General features: G+C 30.2%; 3 protein-coding genes across 6 annotated transcripts in view; 2 read left to right on the top strand and 1 right to left on the bottom strand.

Annotated features, from left to right (window-relative positions):
* Positions 1-946: 946 nt before the first annotated feature.
* LOC122628513 (stromal membrane-associated protein 1) lies at positions 947-4883 on the bottom strand. The gene is made up of 8 exons (XM_043810886.1): positions 4639-4883; positions 3896-4029; positions 2992-3159; positions 2616-2820; positions 2298-2558; positions 1916-2208; positions 1712-1846; positions 947-1637 (listed from the first exon to the last, which is right to left on the bottom strand). The coding sequence occupies exons 1-8, from the start codon at positions 4754-4756 to the stop codon at positions 1521-1523; spliced, it is 1431 nt and encodes a 476-aa protein (XP_043666821.1). The 5' UTR covers positions 4757-4883; the 3' UTR covers positions 947-1520.
* Positions 4884-7885: 3002 nt separating this feature from the next.
* Positions 7886-11203, top strand: LOC122628571. The gene is made up of 6 exons (XM_043810981.1): positions 7886-8325; positions 8878-9026; positions 10079-10368; positions 10442-10510; positions 10918-11013; positions 11150-11203. Exons 1-6 carry the CDS (start codon positions 7886-7888, stop codon positions 11201-11203), a joined length of 1098 nt encoding a protein of 365 aa, XP_043666916.1.
* A 2177-nt stretch (positions 11204-13380) lies between these two features.
* LOC122628265 (orexin receptor type 1-like) overlaps positions 13381-22546 on the top strand; it is a 33092-nt gene continuing 23926 nt past the window's right edge. For 2 of the 4 annotated variants that reach the window (XM_043810375.1, XM_043810372.1), the window contains exons 1-4: positions 13381-13834; positions 15904-16481; positions 19887-20029; positions 22144-22316. In XM_043810375.1, coding sequence (XP_043666310.1) covers positions 16165-16481; positions 19887-20029; positions 22144-22316 — 633 coding nt within the window. In that variant the 5' untranslated portion in view covers positions 13381-13834; positions 15904-16164. Of the gene's footprint in view, positions 13859-15903; positions 16482-19886; positions 20030-22143; positions 22317-22546 lie in introns of all 4 variants that reach the window. The other 2 variants (XM_043810373.1, XM_043810374.1) reach the window with 2 other exon arrangements.

The raw sequence follows: 22546 nt of genomic DNA, 5'->3' as shown, positions 1-22546 counted from the left end.
TAAATATTATTTAAATTCTAAAATATTCTAAAATATTATTTAAATTCTATTTAAAATTAAATTCTATAAAAAATAATTAATTTTAAATTATATTTATAAAATTTAGTTTCATTAATGTATTTAATTCTAGATTGGAATATATCTACATTTGTGTAATTTTTCCTTTGTCATAACAACATAATTTTTTTCTGTTTCATCTATATTTCAATTACCTTATATTTGGAGTTACTTTTTTTTTTTTTAGAAATGAATAACTTCTCAAGAAGATTAAATTTACAAGAACAACTATTATTCAGATCTATTATTTGAACATTACATACAACAAATTTAGATTCATATAATAAGAATTAATTTTTTATATTTATACATATATAATTAAACGTATATGAAAGTACGAATATAATGACTATTATTCATGTGACTTATTGTCAAGTATTAGTATAACATTTCTTTTTTTTTTGCAAAAATAAGTTTAAAATGACTTACTTCCATGAATATATGGCTTTTAATTCTGTATAAGTTATTACTTTCACTAATCTGTAATAATACCTATGAAAATGTTTCACTTAATTTGAAAATAATATATGTATTATACTTGTTATGTGTATTATAATAAGAGAACAATTTTTTTAGAAAGAAGCAATTTATACACAATATATTCTTTCTTATAGACATTGCACTATTATTCTGCATTTTAAATATCAATAATGATATACTCTAATTTCTTATACTAATTTAAAGTTTGGTTGTATATCTTTTATTACTCTGGTGAACCATGAAACGTTAAAAGAATAAAATTCAATTGTATAACATAAAAAAAAAATTTATACATTGGATATAACTACATTTGCTACTTTGCATTCTGCACACATAAAAAGAATATAAAAAATTATAATCTGATCATATAGTTATAAATATTTAGGCAATAATTATCTTTTTTCAAGTATTTCGATGTATAATAAACGCATTATTTATTTCAATGAAGTCAGCATTTAAAGAAATGTTGCGAAAATGGTTTTAAGTCATATCTGACATAAATTACATCTTATAGTACATTTATTGTACTGCAAATACTTGTACTTATTTGCCATGGATGCATGTCTTTTTATATCAAGAGTGGACCCCGAAGCATAAAAACTAAGTTTCAATTATTAAAATTCTCAATTTTACAATGTAATTACTTAGTTAACTACACGTGTTTCAAACAGTATGAATAACTCTTCAAAATCAGTCTAACGTTCACCTTTATTTTTATCTCCTGTACTTTCAACAATGCTAGAAGCTGATAAGGCTCCTGAAGAAAAATATAGTGATTCGCAGTACTTCTTTCATACAGGGATTGTTTTTCACATTATTTAATACTCGAATAGTGTTTCTTGTTCGTGCCTTCATTCTGTTATTTCCCAACAAAATTTCCAATCTCTAGTATGGAAATATAATTTGTTGGGTAACAAATAGTTGACACTAATATATAACACTGAATGAAATAGTCAATCAACTAATTATATCCACCATAATTTTTACTGCCATAAGTTAGTAGAAAGAGTTTGTCCAGGTAATGCAGTATTATTTGATTTTCCTGCAGTAGCTGAGAAATTCATTCCACTTAAAGACATCTGTGACATTTGTTGCGGCAACTATAACATTATATTATTAAATAATTTTAGGGAGTTTGTTATTATAATATAGATTATTTATAATTTTTATATACTTGAGTAACAAAAGCTGCAGTAGATTGCTGTTGTTGACTTGCTAAATTAAAAAATGGATTACTTCCAGGCGCTGGTTGAATATTTTGCGTCAACATTCCGCTCCATCCATTATTAGTTTGTCCTAATTGCATCATCTATGACAAAGTATATATTAATTATACTGTACATAAAAAAACAGAGTATAATTTATAACGTCTTTATACCATTTGAGACTGCATTGCAACACCAGTGTTTGGTACACCATTCATTTGATTTATTTGACTCATATGTAAACAACTTCCTAAAGGATTAGTTACTACTGCTCCTACAGACGTAGGATTTTGAGTAATTTGATTTTGATTAATTGGTACTTGATTTGTAACAGTCATTTGAGTTGGCATGTGGTTTAATTGATTGAAGGAACTTTGTGGATTTTGAAAACTGCTTTGTTGACCAAAAGCAACTACACCGGTTACTGGTTGCTTGTATTGTAAAGATTGTTGATTGTACATACTACCTAGAATGAAATATTAAATAATCGTATATGATTTCTAATGTAAAAAATATTATATATATTTATAAAAGTTCAAAAGATCTATATAGTACCAGAAACTCTAAAAATTTGTTGTTGTTGAGGGTTTGGTGTACCATATAAAGCTAAAATACTGTCTTTAGTCATTTTACTTTTCTCTTGAGATAATGGAACTGGCTGATCAAAGAAATTTTCTTCCTCATTTTTACTTGTTGTTGCTTCATTTGTAGTATTACCATCAGTTGTGGGTGCTGATGTTGGTGGTGCAGATAAAAATGAGGAAAAGATATCATCTCCAGATCCATTTGCATTTGGTTGATTGGTAGTTGGAGCATCTGATGATAAAGATTTTCAAAAAAATTGTATATGTTATATCAAATAGAATAACTTACCAAGGCCTAATAGATCTAATGTTGCAGAGTTACTTGTTCTTCCTAATTTAGGACTGACAGAACTTAATGGTTTTGGCAGCTGTGGCACTACTTCTGGTTTTTTTACAGGTGGTAGAACAGCCTGATTAGTGCTAGATTTTGATCCTTCTTTTTTTCGTCTACGTTGCTTTTCGGCTTCTTCTTCAAGTTCCTTATCCCAGTTTACCTATTTGTGATATTAAAAAATAAAAAAAGGAACAAAAAAGTATTTTGTATTTTTTTAGTTCTATATATACTGGTAGATAAATGTCTATTTTTTATTATATATATTTAAATAAAAAAATATATCTCTTTATTTTTTTGTTTCAATATATCTATTCATCATATATTATTTTACCTTTGGCAAAGTAAATGGTACCCATTCTCTTGCAATATACTTTTTATGTTCATATTTCGCGCGTATAAAACTTTCTAAACTACAATCAGTTTGAGGTCTTCGGAAACTATCTGGAAGATTAGCTTCATAGACTGCACGTGCTCGCGAATTTCCCATTTGTTGTAGACTCTGTTAAAATAGAAATAACAAATTAGAAACAATAAGTTTCAATACTTCAAACATTATGACAAATGAAAATAAATTTTACATTTTATTTTATTATTATTTACTAATTTACTATATTTAATATTATTTAAGAGAATTTACTTATTATATAATGATTTTAAATATTCTTCAAGCATTAATATCAATTGAGCAAAAATAAAATAATTTTTCTCATTGAAGATATTTTGTATTTGATGATGATATATACACAGATTGCGGTGACATCTAGTAAAATATTTCTCAAATTGCGAAAAATCAAGTCATACTTAATCGATAAAATTGTTATAAAAAAAAATTTTTTGTCCTATACAATAGAGCTATCAGAAATTAAATACAATATATATTTTTTAAATGTATTTTATATATTGTCTTTCTGCTTAAGAAAATTTCTAAATAAATTTTCAGATTTATTATAAAAATTGATTGCATATTTAATATTGTAATAATTTCATCTTTTTTTTAAATATATAAAGAGATGAATTTAACAAAAATATATGTAATTATGTCTTTGTTAATATGTTTCATGAAAAGAATTAGTATTATTCAAAAAAAAGTATATGTTTTAAGGAGTATATATATATATGTCATTATAAAATTTAAAAATAAATTTAAAAAAATAGATATAAAAATCATATACAAATTATTTACAATAAATAATTTTATAAAAAATTTATATAAAAAACATTAATCATAAGCATACCACAACTTGCTCAGGTGTCCATGTGTCCAAATTAACAGATTTAACTTTGCTTATATGAACCCCGAGATTTCTATGTATCCCAGCACAACGAATACATAAGAATATACCTAAATTCCAACTAGCCCATCTTGGCCCTGGAAAAATATAAATAACGAAGCATATTTTATTATAATTTAGTACAAAGACATAATAATTTTAGAAATCCTTAATATATTTTGATTAATTAGAAAAAAAAAGAATCACAAAGTATACAAAGAAAAAAATAAAAATGTTCTTTATGTAAAAGAAGCAAGAAAAATATGTGTGTGTATGTGTCTAAATTGACAATTCTATCATCATACGTAATTTTGACAGGCGTCAAAATGAGGAGGGACATTAAAAAAAAAAAAAAAAAAAAAAAAAAAGATAAAAAAGAGCTATACAAATTGCACTATAATCGTAAGAAGAATTTATAAAAATTTTTTGATTTTTGTTTCTAGAGAGTACGACGTGACGTTAACGCGTTATTACTGTCATTCGGTTTATAGCGAAGAAATTAAAAATCCATAATTCGTCTTGGAAAAGTGAACGCGGAATTAGGTCGAAGGAAACTAATGAAATCGATGAATTCTATTATAGAAATGTCGTTAGAATTATAAATGTTTTTTCATTTTCAAAATGATAAAGAATCTTAAAGAAAAATGATTTTCGTATCGTTCACTCGCGAATGGATATCCTTTGGAAATTCTTGACGACAAACGAACCTTTCGCATCGCAGTCAACACAGTACTTGTTGTCTTCATCTCTTAACATTTGATTTAAGAGGTTTTGACATTTGTCTTGGATTTGCTTGGCACGTTCTTTCTCAAGGCGGGACGTCATTCTTGCGGCGGATCCACGTAATGACTCTCACCGTACACGACTCCAAAACAATGTTTTTTCTTTCGCGACGCGGACATACACGAGCGAACAGTCCAGCGGTATAGTATGGTGCAATGGCCCAGTGGACGCCCCCAGTCGTCCTTATTGTCAATCAGGAAAACGTCATGAATCTTGGAAGGATTTCATTGGTCCTTTTAAGGAGCATAATCAAATGATGCAATAGATAGTGCTACGAATAGAAAAATTTATTTAATCAATCTCAATAGCTTGTGTTTTTTATTATATATTAGTATTTTTAATTAATCGAGTTTGTTACATCTTCCCTCTTCAGCGCCATTATACTTTAGGTTAGCACTACGTGGCGCTTTAAGCTGATTGGTCGATTCAAGAAGCACAAGCCAATTATATGTTTCGTGTTTATCAGGCGCGGGATGTGTAACATTTTTAAAAGTTCAATCATATATATGTATGTAATTTATTCGATGTTATATTTGATTTAATATTTTTATGTTATTTTAAATTATATTCAAAAATTGTTATTTAATTTCTATATAATTGTAGATATTACATGGAGATTATATAGAGATTATATATATATATATATATATATATATATATATATGTAAATGTGTGCGTGTGTGTGTATATATATATATATATATATATACACATATATATAAAATAACAAATTTCGATAATCTTCGATTTTTTAAGTGTTTTCTTTTTTGATTTTCTTCTTCATTACATTCTGTAATTTTATACTTACACGTATACTGTTATTCATCATATAAGGTATCTCTTGCACGATCTTATAAACGACGGTAAGTAATTGGAAGTGTATGCGCTCTGACAATGTTGTTTCAAAGAAATTTATCAAATATGTGATGATCTTGATGTGATTATTTGTCCATGTACCGGGTGAAGTAAAGAATGTTTATTATTAGATCTTGCATTTTAAATTATTTATTATGAAATCGCTCTTCAGTAACGTTAACGGTGATAAAAAAATAAAAAAAAAAAAATAAAATAAACGTCATTATTCCATTTCTTATTATTCTTAAATTAAAAAATAAATATCGAATATTTAGTAATTACGTTGTGCAAGTTTTCTGATCATCGAAAGATGATAATAGTTAGAGATAGGTCAAGGCCGTTGTAACATGTAGTTCATAAGTATCGCGTGCCACTTATAATTGTAATTGCTTCGAAAAGAATCATTATTTTTACGTCGTGACGATTTACGATCAACAGCTGTTGCTTCCCTTGACATTTTTATCTTTATATTTTCATAACATTATCCTTCGACTTGGTAGTAGTCCTGTTATGGATTATAAGACCTCTTGTTATTGGCCATTGAAAGCTTTATCGTTTTGCTATGTTATGTGATTCCCAATACGTATGTCATATGTGACTTAAGATCTGTATCGTTTCCAAAGTGCTTCATCGTTTCGACCCTTCAACGCTTGTCCATATTATTTATCTAACCCCGTTCGACGAAGACAAAGTTGTCCTCGAGGTAGGCTGAGGAACGTGGTATTCTCGAAACTGTTTTGCTGGAAAAGGTTATAGAATGAAAGAAGGAAGCCTCAGCGTATTCAAGCTGTCGAGCAATAGGTAGTTCTAGTTTTATAGTAGTAGTCATCGCGTCGTCGTAAGGGAGAGATCGTACCAGAAAGAATTTATATGTAGGAGTTCGAACATTTTTTTTCAAAGTTGACTTACCACCTATTTCATTTATCGGTACGATCGCATTGTTTAGAAATACTTAGAAACTCGAATGATAATAAAAAACGTTGAATATGCATAGAATTAGTAATGGTGATGTTACATTTTTCCCAATAACGAGTGTAGAAGTTCAATCAAGAGAACAGGAAGAAAGGAAAGAGAATCATTTCGTAAAGGTAACGTTGATCAATAGCACGTTACTTCGATTCAAACTCATATTGAACGAGATTCAATTTTCATTTTTGTTATTGAAACTTAATCTCTTGCACGCTATATCTCATCGATGTATTTCTTCGATTACATTTAATTTCGTAACTGTATGGGAAAATTAAATTTATATAGTAAATGTATTCCCGAAGATTTTTTTTTCCAGGACGTTGCTTCGACCTGAAAAATGGCTGCCATCCATCCGTTCCAGAAAAGAGAGTTTAATTCGAATGCACTGGATCCTGGACACGTTTCATTATCCTCTGCACTTCAGTACTGTAAAATTATTGTCGTAAAAACAAAAATGAAAAAATATCAGCTAAGATCTTCATTTTGTTTTCGTTGTTATTTTTAAAAAAGATATACAGGCACTTTCACGGTCGTTCAAACTTCTACAGTCCTTTAAGTTAGTAATGTTACGCGCTAACGATGAAAGGAATACGATCGGACGAAAGAAAAGAATGTTTTTTTTGCTCGTAAATCATTTTAACTGTTCGTTGTACATATCTAGAGATAGTCTATGCGATATCCGCAATGTTCCTTATCGTCCTAGCATTTTCATTAATCTCGATGATGACCGACGATAGACACGAATACATTTGAAGGATAGCATGATTGAGGATTTGCTTCCGGCTTTAAGTAGTCCTTATTTGTATTGAAGGTTCAGAATTTTGTTTTATTTGGATATTTATTAAGATGATCATAGGATTCGTAGATATCATCGTTAATAGAATGTATAATAGATGTACGTACACTCTACGTATATTTTATTAGTTATAAATTGATTTTTACATCTATGCTTTACATCTTCATATTTTATTCTTTACATCCAATTTATAATTAGATAGATTTAATTAATATGATTTGTTATGCGTGGTAAAAAATTCTTATATAACATACGTAGAATAGATGTAATCGTTCTGTATGGGGATTTCTGGATCAATAGAAGAGAAAGCGCGTTTGGAGTTCAGTTAGTTTTCCGAATGCTTTAGTAACTTCAACTCTAGTGTAGTAGCGTGTTAGAAACTACGCATTTATTATAAGAACGCTTTGCTTTTACCAATTTTTTTTTTTCTGGTACTACCATCGAAATGTTTCACTGTACAGGAGGATGTTTATTAAATTGTTATCTTATTATATTAATTTTGTCTTTTCAGAATACATCTCGTAGAAGAGAGCTCGGTTGGATCACGAAGAATGGTAGGATTGACTCGTGACATAGAACCTTTTCTACAAGCATCAAGATTCTTCGGATGTGGACCACACGTTATAACCGAGGAAGATATTTTAATTACGAAACGTGGCATGATATACACGCTTTTATGGATGTCCATATATCTGAGTACCTGTATCATTGGCCTCTATTTAATAATCGTCGATACTGAACTCGAGTACAAGAGCTTCTTGTTGACCTTTGCAAGAACAAGTCTATCTTATATTTGTCTCTTTACCGATGCTATTCTCTCGATTACCTGGAACTGGAAGATTCATGCTGCCTTCGCCCAATTACGAAACTTCGATCGCACCACGAGATTTAACGAACGTCCAATTAAAAACAATAAGATTCGTCGCATGTGCCAAGCTTTAGTCTTAATTACTTTCTTGGTTTGGTTTGCCGTTGGATATACGAGCTACTGGTAAGATACTGGGGAGACTTCCCCCTTTTTACGATATTTTTACGTTCTGTGACGTTTCATGACTTCGGAATTATAACAACATTATATTCTTATTTATTTATATATTTTTTCTTTATTTCTTTTTCTGTTTTTATTCACCATTCTACGAAGTTAATTACATTTCATCGCTTCTTATTTTAACGCGTAAGTACCACGGACATTGGATATGTGTTTTATGATTTCTAGGTGATATGGTCATATGATATAAAACAGAAATATCAATAAATACTGAAATATAAATTCACAGTGTGTATTTCTTGACAGTTCTAACGTGAATTATAATAATTTGCTATTTATCTTTTCTCATTGCTTCAATCAATGTTTTTATACTCGCATTGAATTGAATCAGATAGACGTTTTAACTTTTAATCTTACAACGTAATCTTTCGTTCCTGATTCAAGCGTATTTTCTGCATTTCTTCTTTTCTCTCTCTCTCTCTCTCTCTCTCTCTCTCTCTCTTTCAAATTATTGTGAGTATGTGCGCGTGGGTGTACGTGTATGTATGTGCACAGTTGCGAAGAATCTGCGCCGATGTTCAATGGGATCACTTATGGGATGGTGAACGCTGCGATATCGATGCAGCTATTGAAATTTGTCGGATTGTCCTTTCTCCTCTATCAAAGATTTCGAAGGCTTTGTGAGATATTGTTACTTTCCGAAGGTGAGTTCATTCCTTGACGTGCTATTCTGATCTTTTATCGAGGACATTTTCCATTCGTTTATTTGTGTCTTTTATTTATCACATGTTACGATCGATTCGAAACATAGAACGAAAAAACGAGATCGTTTCTTGTCTTCTCTATTTTCTTCTTTTATCTTTCTTCCTTTTTCTTCTTTTTCTTCGTTTCTATATTTTTTCTTCGCTTATGAATCTTCATTTTCTTTATCGTAAACGCTTGCACACACATACAGACCATTCGGTTTTCTCTTAGAACGGTAACCACTGGTGTGGTATCGTTTCGTCACATATCTCAAAGAAAGCTACCAAGCTCGTTTCTAGGTTGACAAGTAATCGATTGAACCCTTTAATGTCCCTCTACGCACGTAACATTGATATATATCAAGCATTGTGAACGACGAATTAATGTATAAGACCAGTTTTATTAACGATCTAAGTTTTACTCTTTTGTTATATTTGCGTAATGTTTTTTCAAGCTTCCCCGACTCTACAAGATAATATGTATGTATTAAAGTACTTCACTTTGAATTTTAATTATGGCTCATTTTCGTTATTATTCCGTGAAACGATTAATTTCAATGAACAATTATTATGAAGCCACTTTATTACAGTATCGTTAAAATGAAATTAAGTGTTAAACGAAATATCGTTCGGTTTGTATGTTATTCCACAAATTTATTGTAAAAATATTTCTTTAATTATAATATATACCAAGATATATATTATTTTGATAATACAACGTATATTAACATCAAATATATCTTACTTATTTTTCACACATATTTTATTAAATTTTTACCTTTACGCGGGATCACGTGTGTATCAAATTTATTCTATCCTATTTCCATAACTGAAAATATGAATTTCTCTTGTATATGCATGAATCCAATGGGTTTCAATATAAAAGTAAATTTATTGATAACGATTGAAAAGAGAATACTTTTATTATAAGAGAATATATTTGAATTTAATTCCCTTTCTACTTTTGCACCTCGTCAGTGTTTTGTGTTAACGTTTATTATTTATTATTGCAGATGGAAAGATCATGGTCCTGGAACGATCGAGAGTGAATTTTCGTTTGGAAGAAATATGGTGGTTACATTGTTGCTTGTCGAATGCGACTCAAATCATAAATTCGGTTTATGCGGCTCCACTTTTCTTTTGGATCATCAGTATGTCTTTTAACACTCTTTCGAGACTCTATACGATCAATGGAGGTGACGAATTACCGACTCTTTTGCTGGTACGAGAATCCTTGTTGATTTCTGCTTGCGTCGGAAATCTTTTTTTGATCATAGCTATTTGTCATGCTACGGCATCTCAGGTGAGATCGGTAAAGTTAAAAAAGAATGTTTCATTTCCGTACAAATAATGTTGCATCGTATTGATATTTCCAGGCAAACGACGTCGGAAAAATTGCCTTTTCACCACTTTCCTCAGTCATCGGAAAACGAAATTTCACCCAGGTGAGATCTATCGGAAAAATGTCTCTCTTTTAATTTCTTTTTTCAAACATTTTCTTGTTTGCGTTCTGTTTCAATTTAAAAGTTCTCACGATTTTCGTGGAAATCGAAGATCTTTCAAGTTCGAATATCAAGACTACTCTCGTCCTACGTATTATTCGTTTGCCTCTAGATTATCGTTGTTCTTCGACAGTTAATTACAGTGTAATAATTAGACCGAAGGATTACTTTTATCAAAGCATTGCTTCACGATCTTTCTGTTTTTGTAGTCCTTTTTTTTTATCTTTCTCTTCCTCTCTCTCTCTCTCTCTCTCTCTCTCTCTCTCTCTCTCTCTCTCTCTGTCTGTCTGTCTGTCTTTCTTTCTCTTTTTCTCTTTGCAACTTTATCGATCTGCTTCTTGTAATTACAGGATAACATCGAGGCTGCGGCATATTTTCAGCTAAGGAAAGTCTATTTTTTCGCTGCCGCTGGCTTGATTCGCATCGATCTGTCTCTTCTTCTTTCCGTAAGACGATACGAAGCTGAGAAAGTTAATATAACTCAGCTTTTTTTTTTTCTTTTTTTTCCTTAAAACACACTTACATAATATCAAATTGTTTTTTCATCAATGATCAATAAATATATCATCTTTACTTTTACAGATAGCTTCGGGAATAATGACATATCTGGTGATTCTACATGCCAATAACGTGTGATCTCCTATATCGAAGATGAACTTCCACGTTGATTTCCACTCTACGATTAATTTCTACGTGACAGAACGTTTTTTTGTCATTCTATCGATGCAACCAGTATTATTCGAAAGAAAGAACCTCGAGTAGCTGGAAAAAACGAAGTGATCGGATTAAATGAATCGATTAGTTTGATGCAATTTTCATTCATTTCTAAGCTTCGTTTCACCGTATCGTATATACACACAAACACACACACATATGTATATATACATATATCACATATACATATCATGTGAAAGCAATGTTTTGTTAAAGAAAAACTACGAAGAGGATTTTAAAGGATCAGTTAATAAAACAATTTCGTCGTTATTAAAACTATTGTTAGTTATTGTAACAAACACGACTAGCGTTCGATAGAAGTGTGAATTTCTAAGGAACGCAGTCAAGAAGAGGAAGATAAAAGGAACAAGGAGAAGAACTATGGATAGGGTTGACGAAGTATAGAAATGATGTTAAAGTTGACGTAGTTTCAATTGGCTTTTGCTATCAAATGATATGTCTCTGTCGATGACAGAAGCAACGATATCGACGTAATGAGTTACCTATGTGAGAATTTTGCTCGCGCTCTCTACTCTCTCTCTCTCTCTCTTTCTTTCTATTTTCATTTTTACCTTTTTTTCTTTTACAGTAGAAATTGTCGTACTGGAAAATTCACAACGTAATTACTCTCGATTTCTCTTTGTTTGTTGAACGTGATTTCAAATTAAACTTATCGATCGAAGAAGGAATTAAACTAAATTCAATATTATGATTACGGGATTATGAAAAAAAAATCATTTCATTCTGTTTCGCGATAAATGCATTTGTTTTTTTATTTCTTTTTTTTTTTTACTGCATGGCAATCGGATGATTTTTTTATTAATTGGAATTTTATCAAACTACTCGTATCACGAATAAATAAATTATTGGATCGTAAAGCTATTAAGTTTCATATTGCTTAAGTGATGATATTGACTACTGATTGATGTGTGCTGATGTTATTATATTATAAATATCGTGTCTCGTTGCGGTGTAATATATATCGTACGATTGGACGCAGAACAATTGATTATTTTGAATTATAGAGCAGTTTGATTATAATATAGACATGCGATTATTATTTTAATATAAAATTAGTGATACGTTTATTTGATAGTAAATGTCTATGGAGTTTACAACGAGATACGACATATATATTAAAAATATCATGATTGTATATACCTATAGTTACATGGCTATTGAATTTAAAAGAATCATATATCGCAATAACATTTATATCAATAATTTTTTGATTGCACGCTAATTTATTGAACAGATATTTGATGAACCATGTCGTAAATATTTTTGTAACAAATAATGATCGTTTAAACAGAGATGTGACTATCAATTCGTATTCGATTTTACTCTACTTTATGATTATCGTTCAAAGTTGAGCAATGTAATGTCCAAAGATATGAGAAAATCAAATATTCCAATATATTTGCCAAAAAGGAGATTTTTTAGTTTATTTTTACATGGAAGATCAAGAACGTAAACAAAAGTAATGTGTCGATAAAAATAAATATCACAAAACTTCACATAATTAATAAGCGCAAGTAAGTATATTACGTATAATGTATAAAAGAACAACGCGTATGCAATAAGGATTTATGAAAAATGTACAAATTTTCTACGAATATGTACAAATATTGGATTAGCCAATAAGTATCTAATGTTAGAATTTTCAATAGCAGAAAATACTACTGTTGTTTATTTAGATATAAAATAGCGGAGTTGGCTTTATTAACATTACTTATTGGCTAATCCAATGTATATCGATCGAAAAACAATTCATAAATAATTCGAGCTAATAAATAATGTCAGTATTTTGTGTACAAAATACTAGTGTTGTTTATTTAGAGATATGCAATTCTGAAAATGGTTTTATTAACATTATCTATTTATTGTTTAATCCAATATATTTCGATTGGAGAACTATTCGTAAATAATCTCAAAAAGAAGATAGATACGAAAGCTCTTGGTTTTCGTTATGAAAGCGCGAAGGATGAGGAAGAGACGAAAAGATGAAAGACGCAGGCGCGTTCTCGGCAATGAGGTGTAGGTGGGCTCGTTTATACGAGTACGGCGGCGCCTTCAACACCTTCGGCGGGAGTCACGATTCTATTCCCTCCAGTATGCTACGATTCTTCTTTCTGCTTTGTCGTCGGCGACAACGAACGAAAAAGTTCGCGGTACGCGTTGAAATAATAACGGTCGGTGATCGCGAATAAATTTTATTTTATAGATTCTATTTTTCTTTTTCATTTTTTCTTCTTCATTTTTATTTCAAACGAGACAGAGACAAAGAGAGAAAAGGGAGAGAGAGAGAGGAAGAGAAAGAGAGAGAAGCAGAGAGAGAGAGGGAGAGAGAGAGAGAGAGAGAGAGAGAGAGAGAAAAGAAACCGGAAAGAAGTCGAAATTTCGACGAAGGACCTTGCGATAAAATTAGGATCCCAACGAAAATCGAACATGGCGATCGTAGAGGAAAAATTTCTTACTCTTTTAATTTTGGTGATGACGGTGATTAGTTTAATGGACCTAGGAGAGATTCTGCGGTTATTATAAATGTATATGGTGTGTGTATTATTATTGATTGAGGTAAAATTCTACCATCATCATGTTGCGTCAGTGTAGGATAGTGTTCGTTAAAGTGCAATATTGAATATAAGTTTCTAATGAAATTGATACGCGTTATTTGTTATATTTGAGTAAAACTGAATAACGTTTATTGTGATTTTGTGATTTCGTATGATGTTGAGGAAGAAGTTGCTTTTTTAATTTTATTACGCATCTAATATTTATAATATCAAATTTCACTCTTATTTCGAGTAAGTAATTAAATTCTACGGATAATAATGAAGTTATACGATACACAAAAAGATTAAAAAAAAAGTGAAGTGTGCACACATACACATCTACACACACACATACAGAGAGAGAGAGAGAGAGAGAGAGAGAGAGAGAAAGAGAGAAAGATACATATATAATATGGATGAAAAGTTCAGATACGAAATTAAATTTTGTCGATATTGATAGAATATGAAAAAGATCGATCTTTTACTTTATTTCGTAGTTTTCTGTGAGAAAACTTTTTGCAGCGGTGAACCTTCGTGGAATTTTACTTATTTATCGATGAATTGTTTCTGATATACATATTTTAAATTAATTAGACATTGCATGCTACAATTTTAAATGAAATGGAAGATAAAAGAAAAAAGAGAGAATTCGTTATTGTCGTGTCAATTAAATGAAGCGTATAAATTATATTCGAATCTTTATTAAAACTAGTTCTCTCGTATAGAAGGAAATTAAAAAAAATTATAATAAAATCAGACGTGATCGCAGATTATAAAAAAAAAGTATGTTAAAGTACATTGCACTTTATATTATGTATTACACATAGTACATATATAAGTATTTAAATATTTATAGCACGAGAATCAAAACAAAAAAATATTCCACGTTCATTTTTTTTAATTAGTCAATGGATGATTTTTTAAAAATCTTTTTCGATACCTATCGGGTTTTTTCTTTTTCTTTTTTTTTTTTTGATTGCTTTTAATCCGGTTGATCTCGCTAAAGGAATATAACTGATTTTATTTTGATTTTCATCCAATTAAGCGTGAGAATTTTCTTTTAAAGAAGTAATCGTTTCAAGATTAATGATCTTCTAATAATACTCTCTAACGAATCGAAAGAACAATGTAGGAATTACTAGGAAAAAGAAAAGAGAAAAAAGACGCGAGAAGTGCGTGCTATTGGGACGAAAATTCAATTCCGTTAGAGAAGAACTTGACGCTTAATGGATCGCGAAAGAAAGAATGGAATATAACGAAGCGTACAGGACTCGAGTGTACTTCCTATTAAAGCTTGAACAATACGTTGACAAACGTATGAGTAATAATGGAAGTCAAAGAATTCTATTATCTGTCATATTGATCTTGGTTTTAAAAAATTCCGACGATATGACGTCAAAATGAAAGTAACGCTTGCACTCTAGCGAATTGTATATATATATATATTTATGTTTTTTTTTTTTAATATTATATTTGCCAAGTCCTCGGTAAATTCGAATAAAAAGAGAAGGAGACGCGTACTCATTTGCTGATGTTCTTTCAGACGAATCGCATGTTAGAAGATCTCTCTGGCTTTTTACAATTTAAAATATGTCCGGTATATTTTGCTTCTCTTGCAGTCAACCGCATCTACTTTTCATATTTTTATACGGAGTATCCATGTAAGATATAGTTTTTCTTTTTTTTCAAACGAAAGAAATTCGAGATCAAATTTAATCAAGGAGAATTAAGAATTAAGGTACACTGGTTAAAAATATATCATTTTCTATATATATCTTGAACTTGATCGCTTTATACTATTAACTAATTGTAAAGCAAATTGATATATAATTCAATTGAATACTTCCGTTTAATTTCATCTAATCACTTATCATAAGATCACTTACTTCAAGGATATTTTACACACGTGTTTTAGTTATTATTAGCGCTTATGTTCATTCTTTTAAACTTCCAATCATTTTCAGGCATTTCTTAATAATTTTTTTCCGGTCACTCCTCAATCTTCCAACAAATATTCACAAGTTCATCATCGAACGATTAAACCTTTTTTTTTTTTTGTGGAAATAGACACGCCACTCCTTGGTTACACCCTTCAAAAGAAAAATGTTGAAGGTGAAAGGATCTTCAGATATACTTGAAAAGCTACCGATGTTTGTATTACGGTAGCTGAAATTTTCTTTGGATTATCCTGATCTAATCTTCTGGGAAAGGATCTGAGAAAACAGAAAAATAAGAAAAAGAGTCTAAAAGGGTGTTGAATGTGGATGATGGTGATTATCTCTTGGGATACACAGAAAGTATAATATCTCTTTTACGGGAATAACAACTATGACACGATCGCTACGTGATTTTTTTTGGTTTGATGCTGGAATATATAATGGAAGTATGACGACGATGTCAACGTCAACGACATCGACCATAACACCGTTCGTTAGCACAACCATGACGACGAATTCTACAACTGCTACTTTTGTATACGATCAAAATGCGATTGTAGCCAATATGATGTGGGATCTATATGATAGTTTCAATCATGTACAACCGGATTATTTGCTAATTACTCTTTATGTACCGGTCATCGCATTAGCTATCACAGCCAACGCACTTGTCATCGCTGTTGTCTTCAAGTATCACTATATGAGAAGGTATGTTCTTTTTATTATTTCTGTCTATCGATGAATAACGTTTATGAATTATGTACTAAAGATATTTATGGATAGCTCTTTTTTTTCGTTATCGTATTTTGATTCATTAGCTATAAATATTTATGACATAAATATACTAAAAATTGGGTCAAAAGTGTTACCCCAAATTATTTTATCGGATTGTTATGCATCGTTCGTGCATTGTAATTTTTCTTATAAAATCGTACGTAATTTTACTTATAGAAAAATAATAGAAATGGTCATACTAAGTTTACATAAACTTATCAGATATGAACTGTATAATGTGATGATATAATATACTAAAAGCACGGAAACGTAAAAAAGAAAAATAGATCTATTTCGTTTTTCGCATATACGAAGAGTAAAGACAAATGGTGTATTGAGATGTCTATCGACAGGTCAATAAAGACATCATTTTTTATCTGTAACTCATATATCCAAGAAAGTAACTCATCATCGATCGTACAAAGTGTAATGGAATAGTTTTATGGAAATTCGTACCTATTATTTATAAAAAGAAATACATCGAAGAAAAAGGGAGAATGATTCTACTATTTTTTTCGAAGCAAAGAGAATGAGGATAAAAATGTTGAACGTGGAGATGAATGAGTGAGAAGAGGAAGAGATAGATAGGAAATGAGAGGGAGAGAGAGAGAGGGAGAGAAAAGAGAGCGAGAGAAAGGGAAAGAGAGAGAGAGAGAGAGAGAGAGAGAGAGAGAGAGAGAGAGAAAGAAAATAAGAGGAAATATAAGGGGAGATCGTCAAGGTTTATTTGTTTTCGATCATATGCTAAAGTCGATGTTTATCTAAATCCATGTAGAAAAAGAGCAAAAGATAAAAAAGAGGATGTTTTTTTCTCACAATCAAAGTCCATTTTGTTCTTTTTTTCTTTCTTCTTTTCTTTGATGTTGTAACATAATAGTAAATAAAGGATTTCATTTCATCAATGGAATAATTTACTCTACGGATGTTTTCTTTCTAAATATTATTGATCGTTTAGTCGATGTTTATCTAATTAAACCCATGTGGAAAAAAAAGAAAGCAAAAAAGAAAAGAATAAAAGATCTTTTTTTCATATTCTTTCTTTTCTTTTCTTGTTTGATGTTGCAACAATAATAAACAAAGAATTTAATTTCACTTAGGTTAATTTCATAGGAATAATTATTTCATGGATGCTTTATTCTTAAAATATTATCTGTTTAGTTCGTAACATACCCTTTATCATTGTTTACACATGGCGAACGATTTTAACAATTGAGAGAATTTGAAAGGACAGATGATTTCTTTATAACATTTATTACCTAATTAACAGAATATTCGCTTTCGGAGTAAATAACATTGTGTTGTTCAACAGGACGATTAATTACAAAGCAGAATGAATTTCGTATTGGAATTGTATGAATTATTGAAATAAAATATATCTCGATATAGTATTACTTTGATACAAATAACAGAATAAGATTTTGACATGCGAGAAAATCGATTAACGAGACAATTGTAATTTAACTATTTCAATGTGAGTTGTTTTTGAAAAAAATTCATTAAAATAAAACGCCTTCGTAGCGCTTAGATCAATACATATCGATGGATCAGAACGTATTGTCAATTGAGTCGATGACTATGAAAGTGGTTTAACAATAAGTTAAGAATAAAGAAGCATAACGAAGTCGTTGCTATAAACTAATTAATTTTTTAATGTTGCAACTTATTGTCAGATTATTTTCATAATCACCAGCCCAAATGCGCAACGCGTTCCGATGTTCTGGCAGATTTTGATATGAAATGTGAAGTGTGGCGATTAAGTATCCGAGTTCTTCTTAAAATATTTTTCTTTTTTGCAATTTTCTTACACAAAATCTCAGAAATTTCTCAAAGAATTGAATGATTTTTCTCCTTGTCAAAAAGAAAGAAAAAAAAAAAAAAATCGTATCTCAAAGCTCCTTTACTCGAGTTTTTCTCACGTTCTGATCCTTTATTTTTTTTTGTCTCCCTTTCACCCTTTTCATAAAGTTAATACGATAAATAGTAAATGGATTTGAAGAAAAAAGAATATTAGAAACTACTTTTGCGAAAAATCTCATATAAAAAGTTTTTAATAATTACCGTTAGTGAATTTTGCGTGAATGAATTATTATTGTTGAGTCATGAATCAGTCTGTGTCAGTTAGATTTAGAGATTCTTAAGCGATTAGTATTCGATGAACGATGGAAGAGAAAATTTCTCGATAAAGAACTTGTAGGATGGAGAAGTATTTGAGGATGCAGAAGGCAAACTGTAAAGTGCTTATTTCCGACCGCGGCGGGTGCATCGTTCAAATAAACACTACGTACGCATTTATAATGGACGCACGAATGAACGAACAGAATAACGTTGAAGCAAACACATTGCCGCTTATTTTTCGAACGAAAATTATTGCCTTTGCTACGAAGTCTCCGTTTCGTCTCGTCGTCTCGGCCGTCGGTGAAACCATTTTTACATTAACCACACCATTTTCTCTATCCTTTCTTTTTTTCGTTAAAGATAACAAAGGTGAAACAAGAAGTCACGATAGTCTGTACGAAAAACATTTTCGTCCCCGTGCGATCGTTGATATTAACAAAAATATGTTCATTTCGCAAATTTTATGAAAATAATCGATTAATTTGTCCTTTACTCATTATGGAGTCGAATGTATTTATGATAAATATCACGTTTAATGAAAATAACTTTTTTACGTGATATTACAACGGCCAAATTACATTTTATGTCGAATAGAAATCGTTCAGGTAGAAAAATATTCGTATATAGGTTTTCATGAATACCACACAACTCGATATCAAACGAATTACTGTATCAATTTTTCGAGTGGAAGAAATAGGTTACATATTGGATTATAAATCGCTTTTTTTTTTATTCCATCATCCTTTTATATATACGTATACACGTATATATGTATATACATGTATATTTAATGGAAAACCGACCAATCGGTCGATCATTCGTTTGACTTGTTTTATACGATTGTTAAACCATTTATCTTGTTCCCGAATTGAAATGTTATTTTTAATTTAAATTAATATTGTCCATCATAAAAACGTAATTTTTTGCACTCGTCCTTTCTAACAATTTATGCATAGATAAATAAGGATTCAAAGAGAAACGACAATATTACTTAAAAGTCCAAAGAACGAGTCACAGAAAATTACAATGTTTGTTGTATCTATTAATGCAAGGTTCAATACACACGAGTATACTATAATATCGCGACTTCTATTTGTTATGGTCAACCTCGCATAGGATCTATCCTATTGATCCTCTGTATTCGCTCCATCAGTTGAATTTTATCGCTTGTCATTCTAATGAAGATATACATACACACATACGCGACTATTCTTTTGTTTTCAGCGTTACAAATTATTTTGTGGTGAATCTATCCGTGGCTGATCTATTGGTGACTACGATTTGTATGCCAGTTGCGGCCAGTCAAGCTGTCTCACTTGTCTGGATTTATGGCGAAGTTATGTGTAAATTGTCCTCATATCTACAAGGTAAGTTTATTCGAACTCTACAATTTCGTTTCTATCATCAAATTTCTATTTGATAACCCGATTAAAATATTTCAACCACTGACAACCACTGACAAATATAGGCTTTAAGCGGCCCGAAGCACTTAAAGCTCGATTAGTATAAATTAATTATGCACAACATATATTTTCTCCGTTCGATTATTCATGCAGAAGAGGAATAATATACATTGCCCAAATTCGATTATTATTACAAATATAAATTTATATTTACTATATAACGTAGATTTACATTTTGTCATGTGCATAAATCCTCCGTTTTACGGAATCCACGAAACGACCGTCTTTATATTTTTGTGCATAAATCCGTCATAATCGATCTTGATAGATAAAATTAAGTTGAATTAAAAGTTGAAAGCATTCCTTAGTAATATCGACCGACAATTAATTAGAAAGATTCCATTGTATTTTTCATGCGTAAATAAATTTATTGAAATATTCCTTTCGAAATTCTTTTTATCTCGATTAATAAAAGAAAGTAGGATCGATCAAACTTATTCTCGTATATCTATATTAATAACTTTCTTATAAAAGAGAATGAATAAACGTTTTCTATTTACATATTTAATATTCACTATTGCAAAGCGAGATAATAGTATAAATAAATGAATATTGTTCGCAAAATTCATCTCTTTGTTCTCGGGCGCGTGTGCAATTCATCTTTCTTAGAAAACGAGTATTTTCAAGCGTTCATCACCGATTTTAAATATTATATAACATAATTCCTTTTCCAGTAGGATAGAGCTTGTCCGATGCGAATATTTTACTGTTGACTTTGTTCTTCGACATCTTGAGAACGGATGATCCATTAGCAAATATTTAACTAGAGTGTAAAATCCTACGACACAATGTATATTTTCCATATACCTAACTATATTACTCATAATAATATAAACAATAAGAAATATTTAAAACGTTCTTTACGATCGTAAATCATTTTCTATCGAGTTTTATTACTTTTTTTTTTTCTGGCAAACTTCGTCGATATTTTTCCCTTTTTATTTTATACAATTGCGAGTCTAATGATATTCGAACGTTAGATGTATATACATTATAAAAATTACTGATCTTTTTCTTATCTATTTTTCTTCCCATTAGCTTTTACATTTGTCTCTTTCTTCTTATTATCATTATTATCTATTCATTTAAGTTCCGAGGAAATTATAGAAGAGATTTAAAAGCTCGCTGAAAATTGTTTCTCCTTAATGTACCTGCTAATCATAAAAAAAAAAAAAAATAAAAGTACTAGAAATATCTACAGAACTATTTTAGGGTACAGTCAAAACGGGATAACATGGTTCGGAATAATATACATATATATGTGTATGTATATGTATATGTATATATATATATATATATATATATATATATATATATATATATACATATATATATATACCAAGTATTATACTTTTTCGTGACCTCGTTTGTTAGTAAAATCTCAGTCATCGTTATCTGGAAGTTATCTGTTGAGAAAATGTTTATTGTTAGAATATACACCATACACTCTCTTTCTCTGTCTTTTTCTCTTTCAATGCGAGTTACAGAAGGAAGTTGGTTAACAGCGAATGACTTGAAATAATGGTTCAAAATGTGCATTTTACCAACCGTGAAATTTTCTACCATGCTTCGTAGTTGTTCAACTTGGATGATTGGGCGAAGCTTTTTTAATGTTACTTGAATATTATGCACAAAAATTGCATCGTTTACGATTGATATACAAACAAAGAGAATAAGAGAGAAACAAAGAGAAAAAGAGAGAGAAAAAAAAATAAATATTAGAACGAAAGTTATTAACAGCTTCGTAAACATTTCATATGATTTTATACAATAGAATTTTCCAATTAGTTACAATTTTACAAATATACCTATTATATTTGATTTCTTTTACGCTTTTTTAACATTGTAGAAATAATATCATGAAATCTCGTAAAGGGAATGAGGCCACATAAGATAAATGTTCACGAGTGTATTATATTCTATTATCTAGAGCAATCGATAAATGTTAGAGCGATAAGGCAAGGAAGTTGATCCTTAACGATTAATCGACTAGCACATAATCGAAGCTGGTTTTTCAGGTGTGGCCGTTGCTGCTTCGGTCTATACAATTACTGCGATGAGTATCGATAGGTATCTAGCAATACGGAGTCCTATAGCTTTTCGACGAGTATTCAATCGAAAGAGTACCGTGGTCGTTATAGTTATCTTATGGCTAGTAGCTTTGAGTATCTTCATGCCTGTATTACAAGGGGTAAGTTACATCTACGCTTTATATTATTTTTAATAGCTTTGCAATCGAGTTAATTAGTTCTATCTGTTTTCTCTTTATAATACTATATATAATAACTATAAACTCATACCCTTATACATCTGTATTATATGAATGTATGTATGTACGTATACGTATTGAAATATTATTTCTTTTCATCGTCATAAGCTAGCTTATTGTTATACCATTCTTTTATTGTCAAGGAGTTCGTT

Source organism: Vespula pensylvanica, chromosome 4 (genome assembly GCF_014466175.1).
Source record: "Vespula pensylvanica isolate Volc-1 chromosome 4, ASM1446617v1, whole genome shotgun sequence".
NCBI classification, from domain to species: Eukaryota; Metazoa; Arthropoda; class Insecta; order Hymenoptera; family Vespidae; genus Vespula; species Vespula pensylvanica.
The sequence above is the reverse complement of the archived record's forward strand: the minus strand, read 5'-3'. Positions and strand labels throughout refer to the sequence as shown.